Source organism: Arachis stenosperma, chromosome 2, assembly GCF_014773155.1.
Source record: "Arachis stenosperma cultivar V10309 chromosome 2, arast.V10309.gnm1.PFL2, whole genome shotgun sequence".
Lineage (NCBI taxonomy): Eukaryota > Viridiplantae > Streptophyta > Magnoliopsida > Fabales > Fabaceae > Arachis > Arachis stenosperma.
Window position 1 is genome coordinate 10,690,649 of NC_080378.1, and position 24,443 is coordinate 10,715,091.

Sequence of the window (24,443 nt, forward strand, 5' to 3'; positions counted from 1 at the left end):
CACTAATGTGTAAAGAATTGTAAAAAAGCAAACACTTTTTCTTTGACTTATCGTAAATGTTAATGTATATATTTAAAAATCTTTTCTTTAATTTGATTTATTTGTTGAAACTGTTTGGACAATATTGAATGAATCTAAGTTCACAATGAATGAATTCAGTTCAGCAAAACTGTTAGCAGTTGAGGATGTAAACAAATACTCCAATCTTGCACAATCCTTTACGTTCAGTTGACTCAGTTTGGAGAATGAGACAGTGTATGGTGCTAAGTTCATCAAACATGCTAGAATTTTCAAGTGTTCAAGATTTTCAAGAAGTGGGCAATATATTTTTTTGAGAGTTTCATCATAGTAATAGCATTGTTTCCAATTTGGATGTCTTCTCAAATAATTCAAGTAGTTACTCTGCCCATCATCATCAAAAAGGTAAAGTAGTTTATTCAAACTCTCAAGATTTTCATCCTTACATTTTCTCAACCATGAACTTAAAGGTTGAGTGTGTCTCCAATACAAAGTCAAATTTTCCATCTTGGAAATATCATAACGACAGAAAGAGTTTGAGTATAAATAACTTTTTTTAAGCTTATGATTATAAATAGTAAGGGTGCACAGGTCGGGTTGGGGCTAGTACAGAGAGAGAAGTTTTCATCTACAAGCCTAGAAAAGTTCCAACAGTCCAAAGTTATGTTGCCTATTATTATTTAGTTTTCAATTGGTCACTTTTTTCTTTCTTTGGCTGTAAGATATTTATGATTATAATTTAAGAAGTTAAAATAAGAATTTAAAATGATATGCACTCTTTTCAAAATTTATGATCTTATTGAGAATTGTATCATACATAGAATGTTGTTACATTATACATTGAAAGTTTCACCGAGGTTTTATTTCTGCTCGGCCTATGTTAGTGATGCCTCATTAAAACCTCAAATGCTAAAACACTAATACCTACCCAAATAAGAGGAAAAAGAGTACCCTCACCAAACATAGTTTAAGGAATAATCATCACTGACAGTTGACAAACATTTTCTATGTGATGCAGTGCCAATAATCATGCAGTCTCTCCTCCTACAAAGATCTTTTGCTGTAGTTCAAGAAGTTGGCACCTTTGGCTCTTCCAACCATCTCCACACATTCAGCAAACCAGTCCCATCTCCAGTGAAGAAGAGTCCACCGGGACCTATCTCGAAAGATCGAACTTCTCGTCTTGTAAATAGTCTACCTCTCTCTAAAAACCTGTAGAAGCAGGCACAGTAGGTAGCTAAAACAGCAAGAAAAAAACAAGCCCCACATAACACAGACATTGCAGCAACAGTAGCAAGACAATTAGATGAAAGCTTGATGGTTACTCACGTCGGCAATTCATACATGCGAACCGATTTGTCTTTGCATGAGCAGAACAATATTGGCTTGGCGTCTGCATCAGTCATCCCATATAGTCCAAGAATAGCCTGTAATAAAAAATATAAATTGGATAAACCAATCACCTCCTTCATCAATAAAATTAAAATATCAACTTAAACATATTTGTACAAAAATGTCACTGGTTAAACAACTTACATTTTCGTCAGTGTGAGTGTATGCCACTTTCAGAGTTCCCTCCTCAGTGCGCACCCAAACATTGACTGTGCAATCATATGAACTCGATAATAAGTAATCTTCCCAACAAATAAGTGACGTGACTACATCGGTATGCCCGTTAAGTGTCATTGTGCACTGTAATGTATCGAGGTCCCACACCTATAGATAGCAGAGTAACAAATATCTCAGACCCGCTATTAGTTTAGAAAAGAGAATGAAACAAACAATTGCATGTGTATACCATGAAGACTGATCATGACCAAATTATAAATTTAAAAGCTTTGCATGAAACATATATCTCATATTGAAATAAATAAATAAATGAACAAACTGCTAGTTGACAGAAAACACTACCTTGATGCTATGGTCCATTGACCCAGAATAAAGCATCTTGTAGCATCCAATAGCAAGACAAACCACCGGTTTAGTATGACCACTTAGTGTTGCAACCAGTTCGAAAGGAGACTCAGGTTTGGGATCAGAGCTGTATCTCCAAGCATAAATAACACCATCCTGCAATGTAAATAAACAGATTATTTTAAAACTATAAACAACAGAGCTAGCTGAAATGTGACGGTTCTGATCAAACAACAACAGTATCAAATGGCTAACTTTTAACAAAGGTTGAATTACAACAACCATAAGTCACGACAATAAAATTTACCTCTGCTCCAGCAAGGAGGATATCATTGCCAACATTCAAGGAAAGGACTTGCCCTTTAGGTCCATCAAGAGTAACATCTGCACCCGTCTGAATATTCCATGCCTTAACAACAACCACAATCAAATTATAAATTTGCAGTTAAAGCTCCTATACATAAGATATCATTATTACAATAAAATAAAAGCGAAAGTGTGAGCTTACCTTCACAGCATTCTTCACACCGGCAAATATCCATGGGCCCTCAGATATGAGCGAGGTAACTTCAGAATTAAGATGGATCATGTTAACACAATGGCCAGTGTTGCAATCCCATGCCCGAACTGTGCCATCAGTGCTACCAGAATAAAGTTTATCTGAACCAGCAGGTAATGCAATTCCAGTGACAACCTGTCAACAAAATTTGAATATTAGCATTAATGAATCTAACTCAATGGCACTTATTAAGTAATTAGAGTAAACATCTTAGAATAAAGTTCCTAGCCAATATTCACCTAACATCCAAATTAAACCAAGACAATTCACTAGAGAATTAGTTTACCGAAAACACTAAGCATAATATCCTTTCATGTATTCATATCAAATAATAAAGGGTGGAATCAGACATCTATACCTTCTTGTGTTCATGAAGCTTTGCAAGTGTAGTAAACCCATCACCATAAAACCATGAATGCAAATTCCGACACAGGTCACCATGCACACAATTGTCAGTCATCCAATATTTACAAATACTGCGTGATTTCTCCATAGGAGACTTAGCAACAGTGGCCACTTCTTCCACACTTTCAGTCTTTTCAATGGATATATCCATTTGTTCACACTGGGTTGGCTTCTCAACAGACATAGCTTCTGATCCACACTCAACAGCCTTTCGTGCACAATTTGCTGGCTTCTTGAAGGCCTTGGGTGCACAATTTGTTGGCTTCTTAACAGAGGAACTGGCCATCTTCTCAGCAGACAAATGTGGATTCTTCAAATGCATATATGTCATATTGGCATTATGTACATTGGATGGCAATGTCGATAAGCTATGCAAAAATTTGCAAGGATTCCTGTTGCATCTCCCAGCTAGCCAGTACTTACATGTTGGTGGTGTTGTACGACTGAACCTTTCAGTCCTCCTTGTTGTTGTTATAACAGCCATAGTACTATGAAAAAAACAGAGTCCAAATAATCAGGCACACGGTATTCCCATCAATAAAGACCCTTCATTGTTCAGAGACCTCTTCCAAAACTCAAACAAAAATCCAATCAGAATAAGCTGCAGAATCCATTCCCTTGTCAAAACCCAAATTCTGCTTATCCCCCAATTTTCCAGCAACACAGTAACACCACTGGAGTATAATACAAGTTATGAACATTACAGAAAAAAGAAATTTCAAATGGAACCCTAAAATAAAAATCCTAACTTTCCTCCAAGGAATGGCGTGGAGTTTGGGCGAGGTCAATCCAATCGGAGAGAACTCTTCACGCATATCATCCATCGCAAAACAGAAAGAGAAAATAGAGCAAAATTCCAAAGAAGGTAGCGTGCTAGGAAGCAAACCTGAGTTAAAGAGTAGAATTGAGATCGGAAAGCCCAATAAAACTAATATGAATTAGAATCACTGAATCAGAGTCAGATAGATTCAGCGGAGAAGAAAGTGTTTGTATAATAGTGTAAAGGAAAATTGGAAGGGATACGAGGTCCTTTATTTATAGGTTTTGTTGACGGTGGACAGTTACAAATGTTAAAGATTTTAGTGGGTTGGCCGTTTGGGTAAATCAGAAAAAGATTTCATAAAGATCAGAAATTAAATGGCTAATTTTTGTGTTATAAACATCCAGGATGTGTTATGTTTAATTATAGAAAATTGGTGTATTTTTTATAAATCTATTCTATTATATAAAAATCGGATTTCTGCACTTAATGATGGAGCTGACGTGGCATGCTTCTAAGAGTGTTTCCCGATTTATTTCTTTTAACTCATTAAATACAAGTTATTACGATAAATTAAATATATCAACTAATTGATTTGATTAGATATTTAAATATCATATAATTTATTATAATTTATATCAATTTAATTTGGTAATATTTTCTAATTCATTTATTTTAATATTCTGTTAGTATTTTTTAATTTAATTCTTTTAATTTATTAAACCAAATTTATTGTGTGTACTAATTAATTAATTTGATTAATTTATTATTCATTAAATAATAAATTTATGAATAAAATAGACAACTGAGATATTTTTAACTAATAAATAAATTAAATCAAATCAAATAATATATATTAAGCTAAATTCAAATCATGTGAATTAAAGACTAAATTAAAATAAGATAATTTCTTACTTATTTAAATTGAGTGCAATAAATACAAATTAATTTTGTTAGATAATCATAGTTGTCTGGTCTGCTATATATAGATGGCCACACAAAATTATAAGAATCATAATTTTTATTATTCTTGCTATTTCAACTCTTCTTTTCTTATTTTTTTTCTTTATGTATAATTTCTTTTATGTATAAATGTACCCAAAATGAAAAAGTACGGATGAGTATTTATTGATTGTTTGTTTGATGAATATATCTCAATTTAGACATTCTACTAATGTGGATGGAAGTTGACCTGTAGCAATTTAAAGTGGCTAATGTATTTTTTTATAATATTAGATAGAAGAATATTTGTTAAAATGAATACACCCATTGTAATGAATTTTTTTTTCAATTGTTATATTTTTATGTTAGTCGTGTAAATTCTTTGAAGGCACAAGATAATAAAATAGGTTGACTTTAATATCATTAGAAGCTAAATTTAATGGTTCAAATAAGCACCACTAATTATGTTTAAAAGTAGTTTGTAATAATAATGTGATTTACATATTAATTTTTTTGAGTAAATTCATTTCAAAATGTAGAAATTAGATTCAATTATGCTAAAATTTTAAAGGTAATATAAAATTTGACAATAAATTTAACACTCATTAAGGAAATAAATTTATTTATGGCTATTTCCTAAATATAAATAATAACAAGACTTATGAAAAAATATTAATATCATTATTCTTATTAATTAAATCATAATATTAGGTAGTTGATAGTTTTATAGGCGAAAATTATTAAGTAATTACGTAAAAATTAGCAACGAACAAGCAATAAGGATTTAGAAAAAATATATTATATAATACCAATTTCATAATTAAAATATGTCCCATATCATATTCTCATATATTTTATTTATTATCTATTTTATTATATAAAGATCAGGTTTCTTCACTTAATGATAGAGTTGAAGTGACATGCATGCTTATGAGAGTGTTTAGCGATTTGTTTCTTTTAACTCATTAAATACAATTTATTATGATAAATCAACTATATCAACTAATTGATTTGATTAGATATTTAAATATCATATAATTTATTATCATTTATATCAAATTGATTTGGTAGTATTTTTTAATTTATTTCTTTTAATATTTTGTTAGTATTTTTTAATTTATTAAATTAAATTAATTATACTAATTATCTGTATTAATTAATTAATTAGATTAATCTAATTAATCATTAAAATAATAAATCTATGCATAAAATAGGTTCTCAATATATTTTTCACTAATAATTAAATCAAAATTTTCACTAATAATTAAATCAAATCAAATCATATATATTGATCTAAATTTAAATCATGTGAATTAAGGACTAAAATAAAATAAGATATTTTTTACTTATTCAAATTAAATGCAATAAATAAAATTAATTTTGTTAGATAATCATAGTCTTCTGGTCTTCTATATATAGATAGCTACACAAAATGATAAAAATCATCATTTTTATTACTTTTGCTATTTCAACTCTTTTTTTTATGTATAAATATACTCAAAATGAGAAGGTATGGATGAGTGTTTCATTAATTGTTTGTTTGACAAATATTATAGTCTGAAAATATCTCAATTTAGGCATTCTATTGCTGTCGATGGAAGTTGAACCTGTAGTAATTTAGGGTGACCATGATATTTTTTATAGTATTATATAAAAAATATTTTTTTAAAATGAATATACCCATTGTAATTAATTTTCTTTGTCAATTTGTTATCTTTTAAGTTTTACCTAACAAACAATATCCATGTTGAATCTATTATTTTCATCAAAAGCCATACATACTTGATTGATAATTCTATATATAAAAATACTCATGTGGTAACTAAATACCATATTATTATCTCACTAAAGTTAATTCTCCTATGATTATGTGAATGTGATTCTCCTACGATTATGCGAATGTATAGCATTATCAGATGAAAATTGATTGGATTATATTTATGTCCAACGAGGTAGGTGATCTTTTAGGCCTAATCACGATCAAAGTTGAGAAAGGTTTGAAAAATGCTAACAATGCAAATACTTTTATTTTTAATACCCAATAATAAATATATAAATTAAAATTAATATTATTCCATACAAAATCATAAAATATATAGCATACTCAAAATATATCAAATCCGTATTAACTGTCATTGTTTATCAGTTACATTATGACAAATCTGATTATTAAAAAAAGATTAAAATTAACTTAAACGTACACAATATTATTTTATGCTTTTCATTTTTATTTTATTATCATAAAAAATCATATATATTATAAGAGAACCTCATCTTTTTACTAACGGTTCTTCCATTCAATGGTTTCTATTAAAAAAAAGAGACATAATAATATTGTGGTTGGCAAGAATATATAGACTTTTAAAAAGTTGAAACATAGGTTTAGTCCTTAACATATTCGTAGATGAAGTGCAGAGTAGATAAAAAAATAGCTAATAAAAAGAATAAATTACTATTTGTATCCATGAAAGATACGAACGCTGACAACCCTAACGGACCAATTGTGTAACCAACATCTGGGTACTCTTGGCACACGGAAGCCATTTTCCGTGATTATAATTGTCGTTTTATACTTATATGGTACATTTGTCAGCATCTATATCTTTTATAGGTACAAATGATAATTTATTCAATAAAAAAATAAATGGTTAGAGCTTTCTCAATACTAACCGTCTTTATATAAATTAACCTAATATGTGGTATTAGTTATTGTTATATATATATGAAAAATGTGACTCATTTATGTATTGTTTTGATTAAAAGAATTTTAGAAAAATAAAATGCTGAAGAAGAAAATAGATAAAAAATCAATTTTTTATTGTTTGGATCAACAAAAAAATTAAATGAAAAACATAAAAATGTATGTGGAGCTCATATAAATTTTTTTCTTTAAAGTTGTGAAGAAAACTTATGCATAAGTGCAAACATGGGTTAAAATACAGAGTTATTATTTGAATTATAATTTATATATAATATATAAAAACATTAATATAATTTACTATATTATAATTTTTTCGCTTCTTACTTTTTCTTCCATCCAAGCAAAAAAAAATATTTTCCTCTATTTTCTTTCCATTAATTTTTTCTTCATCTAAACACACATACAAAAATATACTTTTCTTTCCATTTTGTTTCCTCTCATTTTCTTTCTTTCTATTTTCTTTCCTCTTATTTTTTTATCTTATATTCAAACAATAGCTTAGTGTTTATCTATTTATCTTCTATTAATATTGTTATAATAAGAATACATGTGATTGTATAAAAATAATATAACCTAAACTTTGATTATATGAGAATTTATTGAGTGGCTAGAATAACTCCACGTCACAAACCAATGAATGCTAGCAATAGGGATGATTACAAAAACAGTCAAAAAAGATATTTGCAGAGATTACTCGCATTTTGGGGCTAGATAGGGACTCGTGAAATCCTCACAACCTGCCACCCGAAAATGGATAGGGACTTGGAGTGGCAAATGAGCTAAAATCCATCGGGCTGACCCGCATAACCCAACAAAAAAAGAGGGTTGGGGTGAAAATTTGAAACTGCCAAACTTAAAAAGTCCGCCTACCCCGCACCGCCTAATCCATGAGTTTTGGCAGGCTTCGGTGGGACGGTGCAGGTTTTTCCGCTGGGCCAAGCTTTTATTTTGTCAAGACCATTTTTTTACAAATTTCTATGACGTTATTAATCTACAAGAGGATGAAGATGATAATTGAAGACATTCTAAGTTATATTTTGGATTATGTTTTTATGTTTGATTGATTATAAACTTGAAGATGTTTAATTATATATTTTGGACAATATTTGTTTTGCTTTAGACAATATTGATTTTATTATTTTATTTCAAAAAATTTGGTTTATAATTATGTTTATTACATATTTATAATTATATTTTTTTATATTTTTAGAAATTATAAATTTATTGAAATTATTGTGAAATTATATATATTGTTTAATATTTAATGACTTATATAAAAAAAAGAGCCCGCCAACCCGCCAGTCTACCATTAGGCGGAGCGGAGCAGGCTAGCCCACCAAATCACGGACTTTTGGCAAGACAAGGCGGACTTTCCTATTTGTCACTCCTAATGGGGACACAGACATAAGTACCCGCCACATGAAATAAAATTATTAATTTATCATAATTTATATATACATAAATTCATTTCTTGATTTTAGTAACCCTAATTTTGCCTCCTATTTGAATTCTTCTTTTTTCTTTCAGACTCATTCTTAGCCTCGATCCCCTCTCTCTCTCTAACTTACTTTCTCTGTCTCTTAAATCTGTCACTACGTCGTTCAGTATCGTCTGAAAAAATTATGTTATGTTACTATGTTGGAATATGTTTTTATGTTTTCTCTTTTTGAAATGTTATTTTTCATAACGAATATGTTATAAATTGTGTTGAATTATATTGAACTGAGTATTTTATTATTATTATATTATATCTTTTTGTGTTAATTTTTTTCAAAAGTTTACCAAGGAAATCTGCATTCCCTAAGGGAGTAATTAAACAAGAACTTGCAATGACGGAGAAGGAACGAGAGCATTTTTTTTAAATAGGAGTGAGGGATGGGAAGGGGGCTTCTCACGCTTCTCTGAGTACTCATTACCATATCTAACTAGCAACTGAGATCCAATCTGAGTCGATTTAAGAGTGTGGACTTCATCTGCATTGGGCCTTTATGGTAATGAACCTAAGTCGAATTTCGGACCCTAACAATGAATTTTAGTTGATCTTGCTTGCATTGAGGTCTTACTAGACCCAAATATATCTTGAATTAATATTTTGAGTCATTGTTGTAGTAAATACTATACTATTTAATAGTATAACACTTAGTATCTGTAAAAGTTGAATATATTTACAAGACATTTTTTTAATTCAAATTAAAAAAATTAATTATTTTTTTTAGTTTTAAATATTATTTTTTAATATAACAAAAAAATAAAAATAGCAATAATAACTCACATAAATAAATAATTTTAATATATACATGACACTATATATATCAAGGATTATTATATATGATATATAATTTTTTTCTGTAATGACTATTTATATAATTTATTAAACTATTTTTTCATCTTAATATTTAATAAATTAACATACAAAATATTATTTAACATACAAAATAAGTAACTTAAGTCATCATCTAGGATAATAAATATAATAGTACAAATATTTATTTATTTATTTATTTATTAGTAGTGAAAAATATATAAATAGTATAAATTGATATTTTTTAGTATAAAAGCAATAATAAAAATTATTAACTAAGTTAATTAGTTAATTAAAAAATTATGAAATTTTGTTTAAATAATAATAACAAATAAGATCACTACTTTTATATATTACAAAGTTTATGAAAAAAAAATGGATAATAAATCAATTCTCAATAGATTATACATTAATTCTGTCAAAAAAAATAAATAATTAATACATTGGATATTATTATTTACGTACTAATATAATATATATTATCGATTATTAAGTTTATAATTAATTTTTAATCCAATTTTTTATAATTAAAATTTAAATAATTGAAATGATTAAATACTAAATATTTTACATCTAACCAATTTATTTTTTATTAAAATTAAAAAGAATGAGTCATTAATCAATTCTAAATTTTATCTCACTAACCAGAATTAATTTTAAGATAAGAAATTATTTTGCACATCATACATATATATTGTGGGATAGTATGATCATTTGTTATTTTTTAATGGTAAATATTGTCAAATAAAATGGTATAAGAAATTAGAAGAAAATGTATTTATAAATTTAGAAAATATTAATTTATTTTTTAATAGAATAAATTATATATTGAATAACAAAAGTTATTATTGGTTTCTCTTCATACTAACTAATACTCAACATGATATTTCAGTACACCATATTATCAAGAAATATTAATCGATCTAATAACTTTTGTAATGACATAAGTTTATGAATTTGAAAATTTAAAAATTATTTCATAAAATGTGAAGTTTTAACAAGTAACAATGTTGATCATATTGTTTTGACTTTAAGAATGAATATGATACCAACAAATAAAATTGTCCTAAGTAAATTTCAACAAAAATAAAAGTCCATAAGTATTGCTATTAATAAAAAATTAATCTATTTTAAAGATAAATACAATTTTTTTCTACGGATTTTCTAACTCAGTAAGTCGAAAATTAATCCACTACATATTAATGCTCTATTTATTAAGGGTGAGATTTGAACTCCAAATACTTGCTTAAGTAGACAAATGAGATAACCATTCAACCAATCCAAATTTAATAAAATAAATATTATTTATTTTTAATATTTTTAAATTGTAAAATATTATAATAATAATAATAATTACTATATATATTTTTCATTTAAATTTTAATAAAATTTTTTATATAATTTTATATATTACCCCGTGCAAGGCACGGGAACATACACTAGTATTTTTTAAAATCAAAATTTGTAAATTGGAGGTTTAAATTTGTTTGGAATATAAAACTTAAGATCCAATTTATAGTAAAAAAGAAAACTGAATTTCAAATTTGTGGGTAGAAATATTTTTTTTTTGGTTATATGGCAAAACAAACGATGTAGAAAGATTTAATTTGTATGTTTAAAATATTTTTTAATAGAGGGTTAGATTTATATATTTAAAAATTTTAAAATAATAAAAATTAATCATCAGATTTTTATATTTAAAAAAAATTAAAAATAAAAAGTCTAACCCTTATATTTGTGATATCTACAAAAAAAAAAAAATACATTTTACATTGTTAAAAAACATCATTAAAATCACAATACTAAAATTAAAAAGAGAAATTAAATTAAACAAAAAAAATCAATTATCAATAAAGATCAAATAGTATCATTATGAAATTCGTTTATAGCTTGAAGTTAGTTTTGATACCGTTTTTCTTTAACTGTTTTTTTAAACATAGTGCGACATACACGTTTGATTATATACAATTAATAAAAGTATCTTTATTCAATCATTCACTATATAATTTTCTTGCAATACTTTAACACCTTTTTCTCTCTGTGGGTCATTTATTAACCAATAAAACTTAGTTTACATTGAAAAAAAAAATAAATCTGAAACTAAAAATTCAATCAGTAATGTATCTTGATGAATTAGGAAGACTTAGACCGTCTCCAGCAAGCAACTCATCTCAGTCTTTATTTATGATTCATTTGTCATAAAAAATAACTTCACATCAAATTTTATATCATAAATAGTAAATAAGAATTCAAAGTACCTCTCTCTTCTCTATTAGAAAGAACTAACTTTAATTCCTGTTGTGGTTCTATTTAATTAATTAATTAATTAAAATACTTAAAATTAATATAATTAACTTTTTCAATAATATTTTAAATTTATAAATTTAAAAAAAATTCACTATTAAAAGATATTAATATTAAATAAATTCATACATAACAATAATACACAATATATAATTCGAAATTATACTAATTTGTAAAATTACTTAATACAAAGAAAAACATAATTAAGCTCTATAGTTGATGACAAGCATTGTGAAATTGTTATATGTGTTCAATCAAGTCCTCTTTCAGTTGTCTATGCTACTGCTTATTTCGAAATTTGGCATTTTTTTGGAGAAATTGATGGTATGGTACAAAATCTTCCTCTCCCAGCTGAGATTGTGATAAGCCATTTTCGACATCATCATACTCTAAGCCTTGAACAAAATTTCCTGCATAAGTGTCTCTTTCATCCTCAACAGTCATATTATGCAATATAATCAAGCTCTCATTATGTTGGCAAGCTTCTTCTTTTTCCAAAAGCGAGCTGGACCACGTATAATTGCAAAGCGTGCTTGCAACATTTCGAATGCTCGCTCTACATCTTTATTTTGCCCTTTTTGGTATTGTGCAAATAACTTGCGTTTCTCCCCTTATGGCTTTGAGATTGATTTGACAAATGTGGTCCATTCAGGATAAATACCATCTGCTAAATAGTATCTCATAGTATAATTATTACCATTAATAGTATAATTTACCTCTGGAGCACGGTCATTTAGAATATCATCGAACACTAGAGAACGATCTAACATGTTGATATTGTTATTTGAACCAGAAACTCCAAAGAACGCATGTCATATCCAAAGGTCTGAAGATGCTACAACCTCAAGTACTATGGTTGCAACCCCACGATAACCACTCATGTACATACCTTTCCATGCCTTTGGACAATTTTTTCATTACCAATGTATGCAGTCAATGCTACCCAACATGCCAGGAAAGCCACGACCCTCCGCTATTTGTAGCAGGCGTCGTACATCATTTGGATTTGATTTTCGCAAATATTCATCCTCGAACACCGAAATGACACCTTCAACAAATTTTTCCAAGCATTCAATTGTAGTGCTCTCGCCTATGCGCACATAATCATCAACAACATCAGCTGCTATGCCATATGCTAACATCCGTATCGCAGCGGTACATTTTTGGAGTGGTGACAAGCCTCTTCTTCCAACTGCATCAACCCTCTGTTGGAAATACGGACAGACGTTTGAGAGAGCGTCTACTATCCGAAGGAACACATGTCTTCTCATTCGAAATCTCCGTCGAAAAATGTCAGCATTATACACCGGTTCATCTGCAAAGTAATCTTGAAAAAGGCGATCATGTCCTGCTTCTCGATCTCTGTTGATCCATCTACGAGGAGTTGGAATAGAGCTTCTGAATCTTTGAATAAACACTCATCGATCCAATTATCTATGAGTGTGTTATCTTGCCGTCTTCTTTTGCCATATCATCAAAATTTCTAGCCTTATCTTGAAATGTAATTTTTAGTACTCTTTCGAGGTGAAAAATAAGAGTTGAAATGGAGTTGCAGAGTTATTGATAGTTGATATTTATAAGTGTGTCTGCAACAAGTACCTACTTTTCAACGGCTACTTAACGGATAGTTTTGCAACGGCTACTTAACGGCTAGTTTTGCAACGGCTACTTAACGGTCACTTTCATGAACAATAACGGCACAATAATATTGGCTAATTTAAAAAGTTACATAAAAAATAAATAAAATAGATTACATCACATACCAATAATACGCAATAAAAATAAGAACATACTACGTAACTCTACGAACACAAGGAACTATTAAGTAAACAACTTCGCGATTATTTTTTCACATGCAATCTCATGAAGAGCTCGTCGTTTTTCACTCATTGTAGATGTGTCAGCATTAAGTATTTGCATATCCATTTCCCTTTTCCTTTCCTTAGCCATCCTTTCCATTTCCCTTTCTTTTGCATTTATCTCCATTGCTTTAATTATAGTTACAAAAATCGAACCGGTGATCAAACCGGTCAACCTACTGGTTTACTGGTTTATTGGTTCAACCGATAAATTACTGGTTGAACCGATAAAACCGGTCTCATATAAATAAAAAATATAAAATAATCAAAAACTTAAAATTAAAATTTGAAATACATATCTACATTAACATTTTATGAAAAATCAAGTCTCAAATTCTAAACATAACTAATAGAAAAACGTAGAATTTATCAATACTACTACAATAGTATCTTAATTTGACACAATAAAAGTAACAATTCATTCATAAAGCTTGTCATCTAACTATAATATCAGTAGATTTTAACACTAGCATCAAAACAAATAATTTTAATCACAATACTAGCATTTAAATAGATCAAGCAAATTAATAAATTTTTAGTAAACTTTATATTTATATTAATAATGGTACATAATTAAAATATAATTAATACAAAAAATTAAAAATTAAAAATTAAATTAAATTAGTTATTTATAATATTATATAATTGAATGTATACTATATAATTATTATTTGACATACGTAAGAGCAAGGAACATGGTAGCTCAGTGGCAAGGGAAAGAGGTTGCATTCCTAAGGTTCTAGGTTTGAATTCTTGTTTTTTATCATTGCCGCTTGAGTTTTTAATTCTTGTTTTTTCATTACCGCTTGAATTTGTAACTCCTTTTCCTTCATTGCCATAACTTTTGCTCTATGTGCCCTCTCCTCTTCTCTTTCTTTTTTCCTATCCATTAGTTCCTTTTCTCTAACATTTTTAATATCTTCTATGAGAGATAGTTTTTTAACAATCGATGATTTTTTTTTGCTAAGATCTTCAGACATTTGTGCCTTTTCCTTACCTTTTTGCTTACTCTTCTTTGATCCTTGTGGACGAATGGGAGAGTCCACATTGGGTTCGTCTGTCAACGGTGTATCTGGATTTGATGAGGATGAGTATGCACTGAATTGAATTGGAAACGGCAGAAATGTTGGAGTAACATTTCTGACAGAGGGGGTTAAATATGGATGAAAATGGAAAATATGGTGTTTGTGAATTTTGATTTTGTGGTTGGAATATAGGAAATTAATTATTGTAAGGAGCTTGAAAATTGAAATTAGGAAGATTTTGTGAATTTGGATTTTGAAACATATTTGGTAGTGTGAAGTTTTGATTTGGAACTTGAGAGTTTGAGGTTTGAGATTGTTGGATATTTGGAGTTTGAGAAAAGTTTTGTAAATAATTGAAAAAAGAGTTGAGTTGGTTTGGATCCATTTTTTCGAACAAAAAATAATATCAGCAGAACTTTGATTTCGTAAACTTGGAAGAAGATGAAGAAGAGTAGAAGAAAGTGTGAGAATAGAAGTGTATGTAAGTGGTATATATAGAGTAATAAAATATTAATTTATTAATAATAATGGTAACATAGTAACGGCTAGTTTCCAGCGGCTAATTTTGCAACGGCTAATTTTACAACGACTAATTTTAATAATGTAGTTAGTATTTTAAATTTTAAAAATAAAAATTATTTAATAAATTAATTATGATTTAATTATTTAATTATGTAAGTATTAGCATTTTAATTATTTAATCTAACTAATTATTATAATTATTAACAAATTAATTATATTTAATTATTTAATTAATTAATATAAATTATTAATTAAATAGAGATATAATTATTTAATATAATTATTTAATTATTTCAAATTTCATATAATTATTTATTTTTAATAATAACTTACCAAATAGCAAGTTATTATTGGTTACAATGAGTGTCTTTAAACATAGACTTTCTCTTCTTGAATAATGTGTTGAGACTTAATAATGATATGCTCCAACGGTAAATCCCCAAAGTGTAAGAAAAAGTTGAATGAACCAGCCGTTGGAGGTGCTCTTAGATTAAGAGGGTCTGGCTGATCTTGTTCTTTTGTGTTTTTCGCTGTTTCTTTGTCTTGTTAGTTGTCTGATTTCTCTTGTTCATTGGGTCGGTCCTTGACCCCGCTCTCTTCACTAAATTTTTTTTTTCTCTTTTTCAAATTTAAACTATGCAATCTAACTATACATACCAGATATAAATAATATGGTTTGAATTTGCTAGATTTCATGTCCAAAACTAAATCAAAACCCAAACTCAAATTACAGTTGATAGTAGTCTAATACACTATCATTATCATGATCATTCATTAGATGTTTCCAATACGGTTTAAAACAAATTTAAAGACATCATTCTAACCAAAATTATATGATTTATTATATTTATACCAGATCTTTTATTTAATTATTAAATTTGGTCTAAATTTAGGATTAGATTGAATTAGATTCCTTCAATATCCAATCAATTCCAAATAATTTATACTATCTTCACCATATGAAAAAATAAAAACTCATCTTCTGTGTTAGATAGTTATAAAACATAATTAAAATTAAATTCATAGTTGGAATAACGTATTGAAAGTTGAACTATTGTGATTACACTACATAAATTAACTAAAATAATTTCATGATCTTAAATAATTAAATTAAAATATCAAATCTTCAGGATTAGTTAGTTATGAAACATAATTAAAATTGAATTCATAGCTCAAATAATGTAATGAGAGAGAATATAGGCCAACATAAAAATAAAAAAATTAGTCTAGCTCAATTTAGGTTTGAACATGACCAATTGTCTAGCTTAAATATAATATACAAACTCCATATCAATATGACAATATGGGAATTACAATATGACAATATGGGAATTACAGGTTGTTTGCCTCGAACAAAAAGTTACTTTGTTTCAATGACTTCAATACATGCCATCCATCTCAATTCTAATTTCTGAACTTCAACCTAAGACATCAAAGTCCCAGACCCAACATTTAACAATTATAACGACCACCATGTGCTAATAATGCAAAAAAAAATTGCATAAAGATAATGAGTGTTTGAAGAGAAAATTAATTCAGGGCAAATGGAATGTTCTAATTAGGGGTAAAAAGATTCACATACCTATGTCCACAATCTTATGAAATACCAACTGATATAAATAGTTGCCCTAAATAGTTATTTACAAACAAACTCGAGATTGATTTCAACCACGGCCAATATTGCTGGTGAAATAAAATAAACCTTAAGCACTGCTCCAAATTATTCAACTACAGACTATTGGTTACTTTTCCGTATGTATCAAATATAGTTCCAAGTATTATTTAGCCAAGCGGGGTGCAACTTTTGTAATGGCTCATGTCTCAGTGTGAACACTGAAGTGAACAAAGAGGTCACTTGCTGAAGCTGAAATACTTCAGTTGTTTGCAGCATAGCACTCTTTCATCCTATACAAGGTCCAATAGAGGGGCATCTGAAAACTATACGCAGACCAGTAAAACCAGCTGCACTTCAGATCGGTTGTGACAACCCTGCACGAAAAAATAAACAAAGCAAAGTACTTGTAAGACTAAGAAATAAAGCCATTGTGAATGCACACTCAAGATTGATGACAAAGACGAGGAGATGCTAACCTTGTAAGTAAGTTGAACATAAATGTTTTTGTCTATAATTCTGAATTTCTGAGGATCATTTGTTGGAATACAAAGTTTCCTCAATCCTCCTAATTACTACACTCAGACTGGCACCACTTTCCAATGCTTTAACGGCAGCTCGGTGCGCAGCTCTGTGCCACTTTAGCAAATTATAAGATTGCAAAACCGACCATCTTGCTTGATTAGACATCTGCTCAAGGCAAGAACGTTAAGGCTAAAATTTCAGTATCACGTATGAACATATACCATCAGAACAGGGGTGTCAATTGTGCACTGTGGAGATACCTCAGCTATAGATAATGGGGGCTCCAAAAGAAGACAGATGTTTCTGAATAGGTTTTCATCATTTTCTCCCCCCTCTGCCTCACCATAAACAAGAGCTTCAGCTGCAATGCCAGCAAAAAGTACCATGCAGTACCTAAACCATGAGTTGCATACTACATTAGTAACACATGAATCCTCAGTGAAAAAGAGAAAGTCGAGAAAACAGAAAATGTGCATGATGGGAAAGGATCAGCTCAAAAGTTTACAGACAATCAAATTTTTCTGCTTAATATCTTATTATCTTGTCAAATTAGAGCCAGTTCTTGCGAAGGAAAATTTGTTCTTCAACACACAGATATTGACCAGAACTGGAATCATAAGAGTGAACATTTTAGCAACTATGTGTATATGTCTATAAGATATATAACAGGTTGATAACTAAATCCAGAGTTACTAACAAAATCAACTTAACTTTCTTATTACAGTTTGTGGAACAAAAATGCTCTTTGAACACCAAAAACCAGTCATCATATAATATAGGCTCTGTATTTTCTATTTCAACACATATATATAGGCTCTGCATTTCATGAAGGATGGAATATTCTAAGAAAATCTTCTTCGTTTTTCTTTTTTCTTTTTCCTTTTAGCGACAACTGTTGGTAGGGATAAATTGAAAATTTGTATCCAATATAGAAAAATCTTCCAAACTTTTCATTTTAAGAACAAAAATTGAAAATTTGGTGAAGTTATAGGAATTTATACAGTAATTAAACCTAGCTTGGAGGATTAACAGAATCAGACACCTCCCACTCGTATCAAAAAGAGATATCAACCTTTAAAGCGAAAGATAAAAGAAAATATGTTTTATAGATTCATGGGCAAATATAACAATACCAAATTTGTTTAATGTTATGTAACTCAATGAAAAACAGACAAAGTAAATCCTTCCTAACTTATACACCATTAAATCATACGAATAACTCATCAGCAAGTACTTACTGCTTAGGACAGCCTCACAAACATAACAGAGACACAAGGGACACTAAATATTAAAATTTAATAAAGAAAATGGATACAGAAAACATTCATGGTATCATAAATTAATTCTTAGTATAGTATCATGTATACACTCCAACCTTACCAACTTTCCATTTCTCATAATAAAAAAATATTACGTAAATTTTAATATAGACCAACACTTTTTGAGATTTTTCTTTTAAATTTTCATAGAACAAAAATAAAAAGAGCTTTGTTCATGCTATTCCCCACTATATTAGAAACAAAATAAAATACTTGTCAAATTGAATACTTAAATAAGTGTCATTAGGATCTGGTATAAGGTCCAAGATGGGTACGTGTTTGACATGTGGAGCCATACCAAAATAGTATAGCTATACTTTATTTCAATAATGTTTACTATATATATATATATATAATGGTATATTCACCTGTCAAAAGCTGTGCCCTCAAGTCGGCCTTCAGCAAGATCGCTGGCAACCTTCTCATCCCAAAACTGAGTCCCTGCCTAAAAGAATACGAATTTACTGCAACTAAACCTATGTTAATACTTAACGGAAAAACTATTATATGGAAAGCATATTGATATGAGGGGGAAAAAAAGAAAGAACAAGAATCAATAGAATCTATATTTGTATCAAATCAGTCGGAAAAGCCTTTGTTGTTGTTGTAAGTATACAAGTGCAACCTACTATAAATAATCCATTATTGTCTTACTGATGACACTGCTATATGACCACTGAACATCATTTTACTTACAAAACAAGTATACACTCTAACATGAAGTGGTTATCCTTCATTTTTTTACAAACTTTGTTCAAAAGTGTATTTTGTATCACGAGAAGTGGTTAACAAGGAATTTCATTCTACGTCAAAGCGCATTTAAGGCAGTTAAAATTTATATCATCAAATTGATCAAGGGCAGACGGACAGTAATGAGGGGAAGGAGAAAATAACATAGAAGAAGAAAGGAATATATAGAGGGGGGATGAGAGACAGGAAAACAAAGATAGCACCAAGTATTTTACTCAAAAACAAGAACACATCAGACATAAATAATATACTATGATGCCACAAAAATAAACTGTTAGAAGCAACAAAATGTTGCATGATGAATAAAGGAGGAAAAAGATACCTGTCCTTGAATGCCCATTTGCATTGCAACTATTGGATCTAAAATTACTCCTCGAATTGGGCAACCCATCAGATATGCTTAAATTTCATTAGAGATGAACCTTGTAAGACGTCATGCACAAAGATATGTGCAGTATTTAACATCTAAAGCCCATGTAAAACAACAGAATCTACCTGTTAGGAGATGTCCTGCTTCATGAATGAGAATACGCCGTCGATATGGTGGCCAGTAACTTGAGATTTGAGCTAAACAAGTACCACCAAGGAATGCAGAATCTGCAAAGGCTAGACCTAATATAACTGCAAGGTTGGGCCTGAGGTCAATACCTTGTGAAATGAGAAAGGACACTCCACCAAGAAAAGCAACCAAGGCAGTGCTTGAACTAGGCGAAAGACCCCACTTCTTTGGAGCAAGTTTAGTCACTGTACAAAAAACAAAGCAAGGGAGAACTAAATCGTATAGCCATTTTTTTCCAGCTGTATATAACTGTGAATAAGTAATCTTCATTTCTCTATAACATGACTGAAACAGGACATCGAGCAATTTACATCTGTGAGGAACTTATCCTGTTCATATGCACACCTTCCAAGCCAGTTGAAGAGCTCAAGACATCTGGTGTTATGTTCCTTGAACCCTCCAAAACTGTAGAAGATGAAAACCGAAAAGGAGGTTAAGGAAAAGTCTGAGAAATTCTAACAACTCTAAGCATAAGCTTCCAAAGTTTACACCATCATCATAACAATAGTGATTATGAAACAACTAACAATAGAACAAACCATGTAAAATAAACATCAAACTTGGTAAAATTAAAAAAAATGCATGTGTAGCAGGAAAAGCTTGCTTTGATTCATTTATAGAATAAGAATTCCAGTCTCATTAGAAGCGAAAGTTTGAATACATCATATATGTGAAAGAGTTAGCACACTCTACAGAACAATGCTGAGGAAATCCAAAAATGTACAACTTCTGAATGGCGATTCATAATTTCCGATAATCTAAAATTTGACAAATAAAAGGAAAAATCTATGGTGGTACCAAATAACAGCATTAGTTACTGTACACACATCAAACCGATTTAAGGTTTCGCACTTCAAACTCCCAAAAGCCTTCTACTACCAAACTCTTGATGCACATATTTTAAAGGTGAATAAATAAATGAGATTAATTTTGATGCACTTTATGTAATTAGATTCATGCCTTTAGGCAAATATTCAAAAAGTGAGTTTGAAAATAGTTACTTTTAATGATAAAACAATACACAATTAGATATCTATCTAGAACTCATCTGCACTTACACTTTCAGTATAAAATCCTAACAAACTATTCATTTGTTTAGGATACATAATCTATAAGAAAAAGGAAAAGATGTCATTAATGCTATGATTCAAATGCAAAGCTAACAGAGTTGCTTATGTACTGCATGTTTTCTGTACATAATATAAATATATATATAATTATAAAATCAGCTTAAAGTGTAGCCTAAGAGCCTATTAATTTTGAACAACTCAAATGATTAAAAGAACAAAACTACTTTTTCCCCCTTTTCAAATATGATATTATCATATATGAAGAACTGTAAATAAAAATGAATCTTAAAGAAATATAAAAACTTACCAATGTTCCTGCATTTTCCAAAATTGGGCAAGAAACCCCGATCCTTGAGGAACCTGTATGCATTGGCAACAAGCTTCATGTCATCAGCATTCAAGCATGTGTCAAGCACCTCCCAATCCTTTTGCGGCCCAAACAGCTCCAACTCGCGGAACCGGGACCGAGTAGACTCAGTGATTGAAGCATCGGTTGATGGCTCAATTGGGTTTTGAGTTTCGAGAGTTTTGAGGAACTTGAGGGCTCCGGCAAGGTCCTTCCGCTTCACGGCCTCCTCGTACTCCCCCCATTCTCGGAAGGCCCCTCGTGGCCAGCAAGTGCGGGAGCGTTCACGAGTTGGTGGAGGGAAAGTGAGGGAAAATGGAAGGAGAGTGGAAAACTAAGGAAGCAAGTCAAGGAGAGGATGAAAACATGATTTAAGGGGAAATTTTTTATACTTGATTTCAGGAAAATTTAATATCTATTGAATATGGTTCATCTAGGATAATTTTTAAGTAATATCAGTTTGTATTCTTACTAATGACTCTCCTGGACATAAAAACCCATGTACTTCTGTACCTACTTAATGATGATCAGAGCATAAAGGATGGTTAACAATACAACCAAAGGTTATTATCTTACTAAGTACAACTTGATCAAACAAATTAGAAGCATTTATATATAAATATAAATTAAAGCTTTAATTTCAAAAAGTAGAAAATAACAGCTGCATAGTTCGCACAGTTGAAAATCCATAATCATGAATTCTGGAAATTTACATAATCATAACATAATTCAACCAAATAATAAACAAAAAACACCAAAAAACAATAGAAGATACCTGCAGAGGCATATCCAATGGGGACTCGGTGCAGGAGCAGGGAAGTCGACAAGCAGAGAATAAAGAGGAATAGGAGATCTGTGGAGGCCGGCGGAGAGCGAATATTGCATATGGCAGATTAAATTCAATAATTTGGAATGAAAATAAAGCAAAGGCAGAAAAAATAGGAAACAATAAAACGAAAATGGAAGCTGACAAAACAGAAACAAAAAGAGAATTGGAAAAAAATGGCTGCGGAACATGTTGGTTACCTCTATAGAACGGTACGAAGAGAGGGTAGGGATGGCGGTACGAAGGGAGAAGAGGCCACCGTGCGGGTGTAGAAGTGTGAGGGTCAGAGTGGGTCTTGAGGACGCGCTGAGTGAATCCTATGCCATGGCTAAGGGACTCGGGGAAAAAGAATCTACTACGCTGGTAAAGCGATAAAGATATACGGTAATGCATGCTTATTTGAAGGGCAAATGACAATAATAAGCCAACTAAGCCAACTGGAGCCAAATATTATAGGAATAAGCTAAATCAAAAATTGCTTCATGAATTTATCAATGTAGATTTATATGTAGTTCGAATAAGTTAAATTCGAATTTATTTTTACATAATTCAAATCAGTTGGGTTCGAATTATATACAAACACACGCGCACACTCATTCGAATCAGCTGGATATTTTTTAATAAATTTATTAAAATTATACTACAAAAAAAATTATTCTATGCAAAATAATTTAAAAAATAGCTCAAAAGATGTTAGAAATATTATAAAAATTTGTAATGTCCTAATGACTTAGGACATTAAAGAAATACTCTACATAGTCAATAATAATTTAGAAGTTAAAGAAAATATATTTTTATCATGTATTTACCTAAATCACTAGAATATTACAAACTTTTATAGTACTTATAACATCTTTTAAGTCATTTTTTTTAAATTATTTTGTATAGAATAAAATATATTTTTTAATTCGAATTAGTGTGTGCGTGTGTTTGTGTATAATTCGAACCAGCGGATTCGAATTATGTAGAAATGGAGTTCGAATTTAGCTGATTCGAACTACATATAAACGTGCATTGGTGGATTCATAAAATAATTTTTGGTTTGGCTGATTCCTGTAATATTTGGCTCCCCTTGGCCTATTATTGTCATTTGCCCTTATTTAAAAGTAATTAAAATATTATTTTTTTATTTTACTAACCTTTTCATTGTATAAGACTATAAGAGTTTGATTTATATTATAAATCAATGAATAATAACTCAAATGGTATAATCTCTTTATACTTACTTAAGAGGTGGTAGATTTGAGTCTCTCTATTTTCGATAAAAAAAAGTTTGATTTATAAGGAGTAATTCAGCAAAAATTATCATTGAATTATAAAATTGGTAAATTAAATATTTTCTAAACTTGATACGATACAGAATATACAAACACACAAATTTAAAATTTTTATAAGACATGGGACACGACATATATGTAAAATATAAAATATTTTTTAGATAAATTGTATTTTGATGTTTTATTGATATTAAAATATAAATTAATTTTTTAATTATTTTTAATGTATTTTTTAAATTATATTTAGGTGTGTCTAAACGTGTCCAAAAAATAATTTTTTACTTTTTGTTAAGACACGGTTAGATACAGACAGAGACGGATCCAGAAATATTATCATGCGGGGCCAATAATATATATAATATAAAAATATATATGCAAATAAATTATAATGTAAGATGCATTATAAAAATATACTGATAGATAATATATATTTAAAGTACAAAAAAATGTATACTTTTTTACTAACGAAGTGGTACACGTCGATTCTTCATATCATAAAATTCATCGATAATAGAATCTATGTCAAATCTTTCAGCAATTTTCTTCTCAATGTAAATCAAAAGGCAATTAGCAAGCAATTCATCTTCCATTTTCTTTCTGAGTCTATTCTTCACAATATTCATAGCTGAAAAAGATCTCTCAATTGTAGCAGTTGAAACAAGGAGAGTTAATATCAAGCGAATCAAATGATCAATGAAAGGATATGTTAAAGACTTTTTTGTCTTCGTTAATCCTTGACATAACTCCGAAATTGTGCACAAGTTAGTTAATTCAACATGGTTTGGAATATTAAATTCATAATGTTGAGCTTGCATTCTAATGTGAAATTTCTCTTGGTCACTGAAGTC

General features: G+C 29.5%; 2 protein-coding genes and 1 pseudogene across 3 annotated transcripts; all 3 read right to left on the reverse strand.

Moving 5' to 3' along the window:
• Positions 1-819: 819 nt before the first annotated feature.
• Positions 820-3,917, reverse strand: LOC130960811 (zinc finger CCCH domain-containing protein 48-like). Of its 2 annotated transcripts, none has more exons than XM_057886285.1 (8): positions 3,783-3,917; positions 2,850-3,570; positions 2,441-2,626; positions 2,240-2,341; positions 1,930-2,088; positions 1,555-1,734; positions 1,348-1,445; positions 820-1,230 (listed from the first exon to the last, which is right to left on the reverse strand). In XM_057886285.1, exons 2-8 carry the CDS (start codon positions 3,378-3,380, stop codon positions 1,086-1,088), a joined length of 1,401 nt encoding a protein of 466 aa, XP_057742268.1. In that variant the 5' UTR covers positions 3,381-3,570; positions 3,783-3,917; the 3' UTR covers positions 820-1,085. The 2 variants fall into 2 exon arrangements, with proteins under 2 accessions (XP_057742268.1, XP_057742269.1); XM_057886286.1 differs by having other exon boundaries at positions 2,850-3,384; positions 3,783-3,890.
• LOC130962532 (uncharacterized) lies at positions 3,472-13,891 on the reverse strand (annotated as a pseudogene).
• Positions 13,892-16,584: 2,693 nt separating this feature from the next.
• On the reverse strand, positions 16,585-22,634 carry LOC130960225 (uncharacterized). The gene is made up of 10 exons (XM_057885564.1): positions 22,519-22,634; positions 22,268-22,345; positions 21,454-21,826; positions 20,422-20,481; positions 20,013-20,261; positions 19,840-19,916; positions 19,136-19,212; positions 17,709-17,841; positions 17,403-17,613; positions 16,585-17,300 (listed from the first exon to the last, which is right to left on the reverse strand). The coding sequence occupies exons 2-9, from the start codon at positions 22,277-22,279 to the stop codon at positions 17,458-17,460; spliced, it is 1,137 nt and encodes a 378-aa protein (XP_057741547.1). The 5' UTR covers positions 22,280-22,345; positions 22,519-22,634; the 3' UTR covers positions 16,585-17,300; positions 17,403-17,457.
• Between the last annotated feature and the right edge of the window lie 1,809 nt (positions 22,635-24,443).

Excerpts from the sequence above, each read along its gene's own strand:
- LOC130960811 (XM_057886285.1), bottom strand. The coding sequence starts at position 3,380 with ATGGCTGTTATAACAACAACAAGGAGGACTGAAAGGTTCAGTCGTACA. Across the intron at positions 2,089-2,239 it reads TCCTCCTTGCTGGAGCAGAG|GATGGTGTTATTTATGCTTG; the intron begins GTAAATTTTATT and ends TTTACATTGCAG. Across the intron at positions 1,446-1,554 it reads ACACTCACACTGACGAAAAT|GCTATTCTTGGACTATATGG; the intron begins GTAAGTTGTTTA and ends TTTTTATTACAG.
- LOC130960225 (XM_057885564.1), bottom strand. Across the intron at positions 20,262-20,421 it reads CTCTTCAACTGGCTTGGAAG|TGACTAAACTTGCTCCAAAG; the intron begins GTGTGCATATGA and ends TTTTTTGTACAG. Across the intron at positions 19,917-20,012 it reads AGCAGGACATCTCCTAACAG|CATATCTGATGGGTTGCCCA; the intron begins GTAGATTCTGTT and ends ATGAAATTTAAG.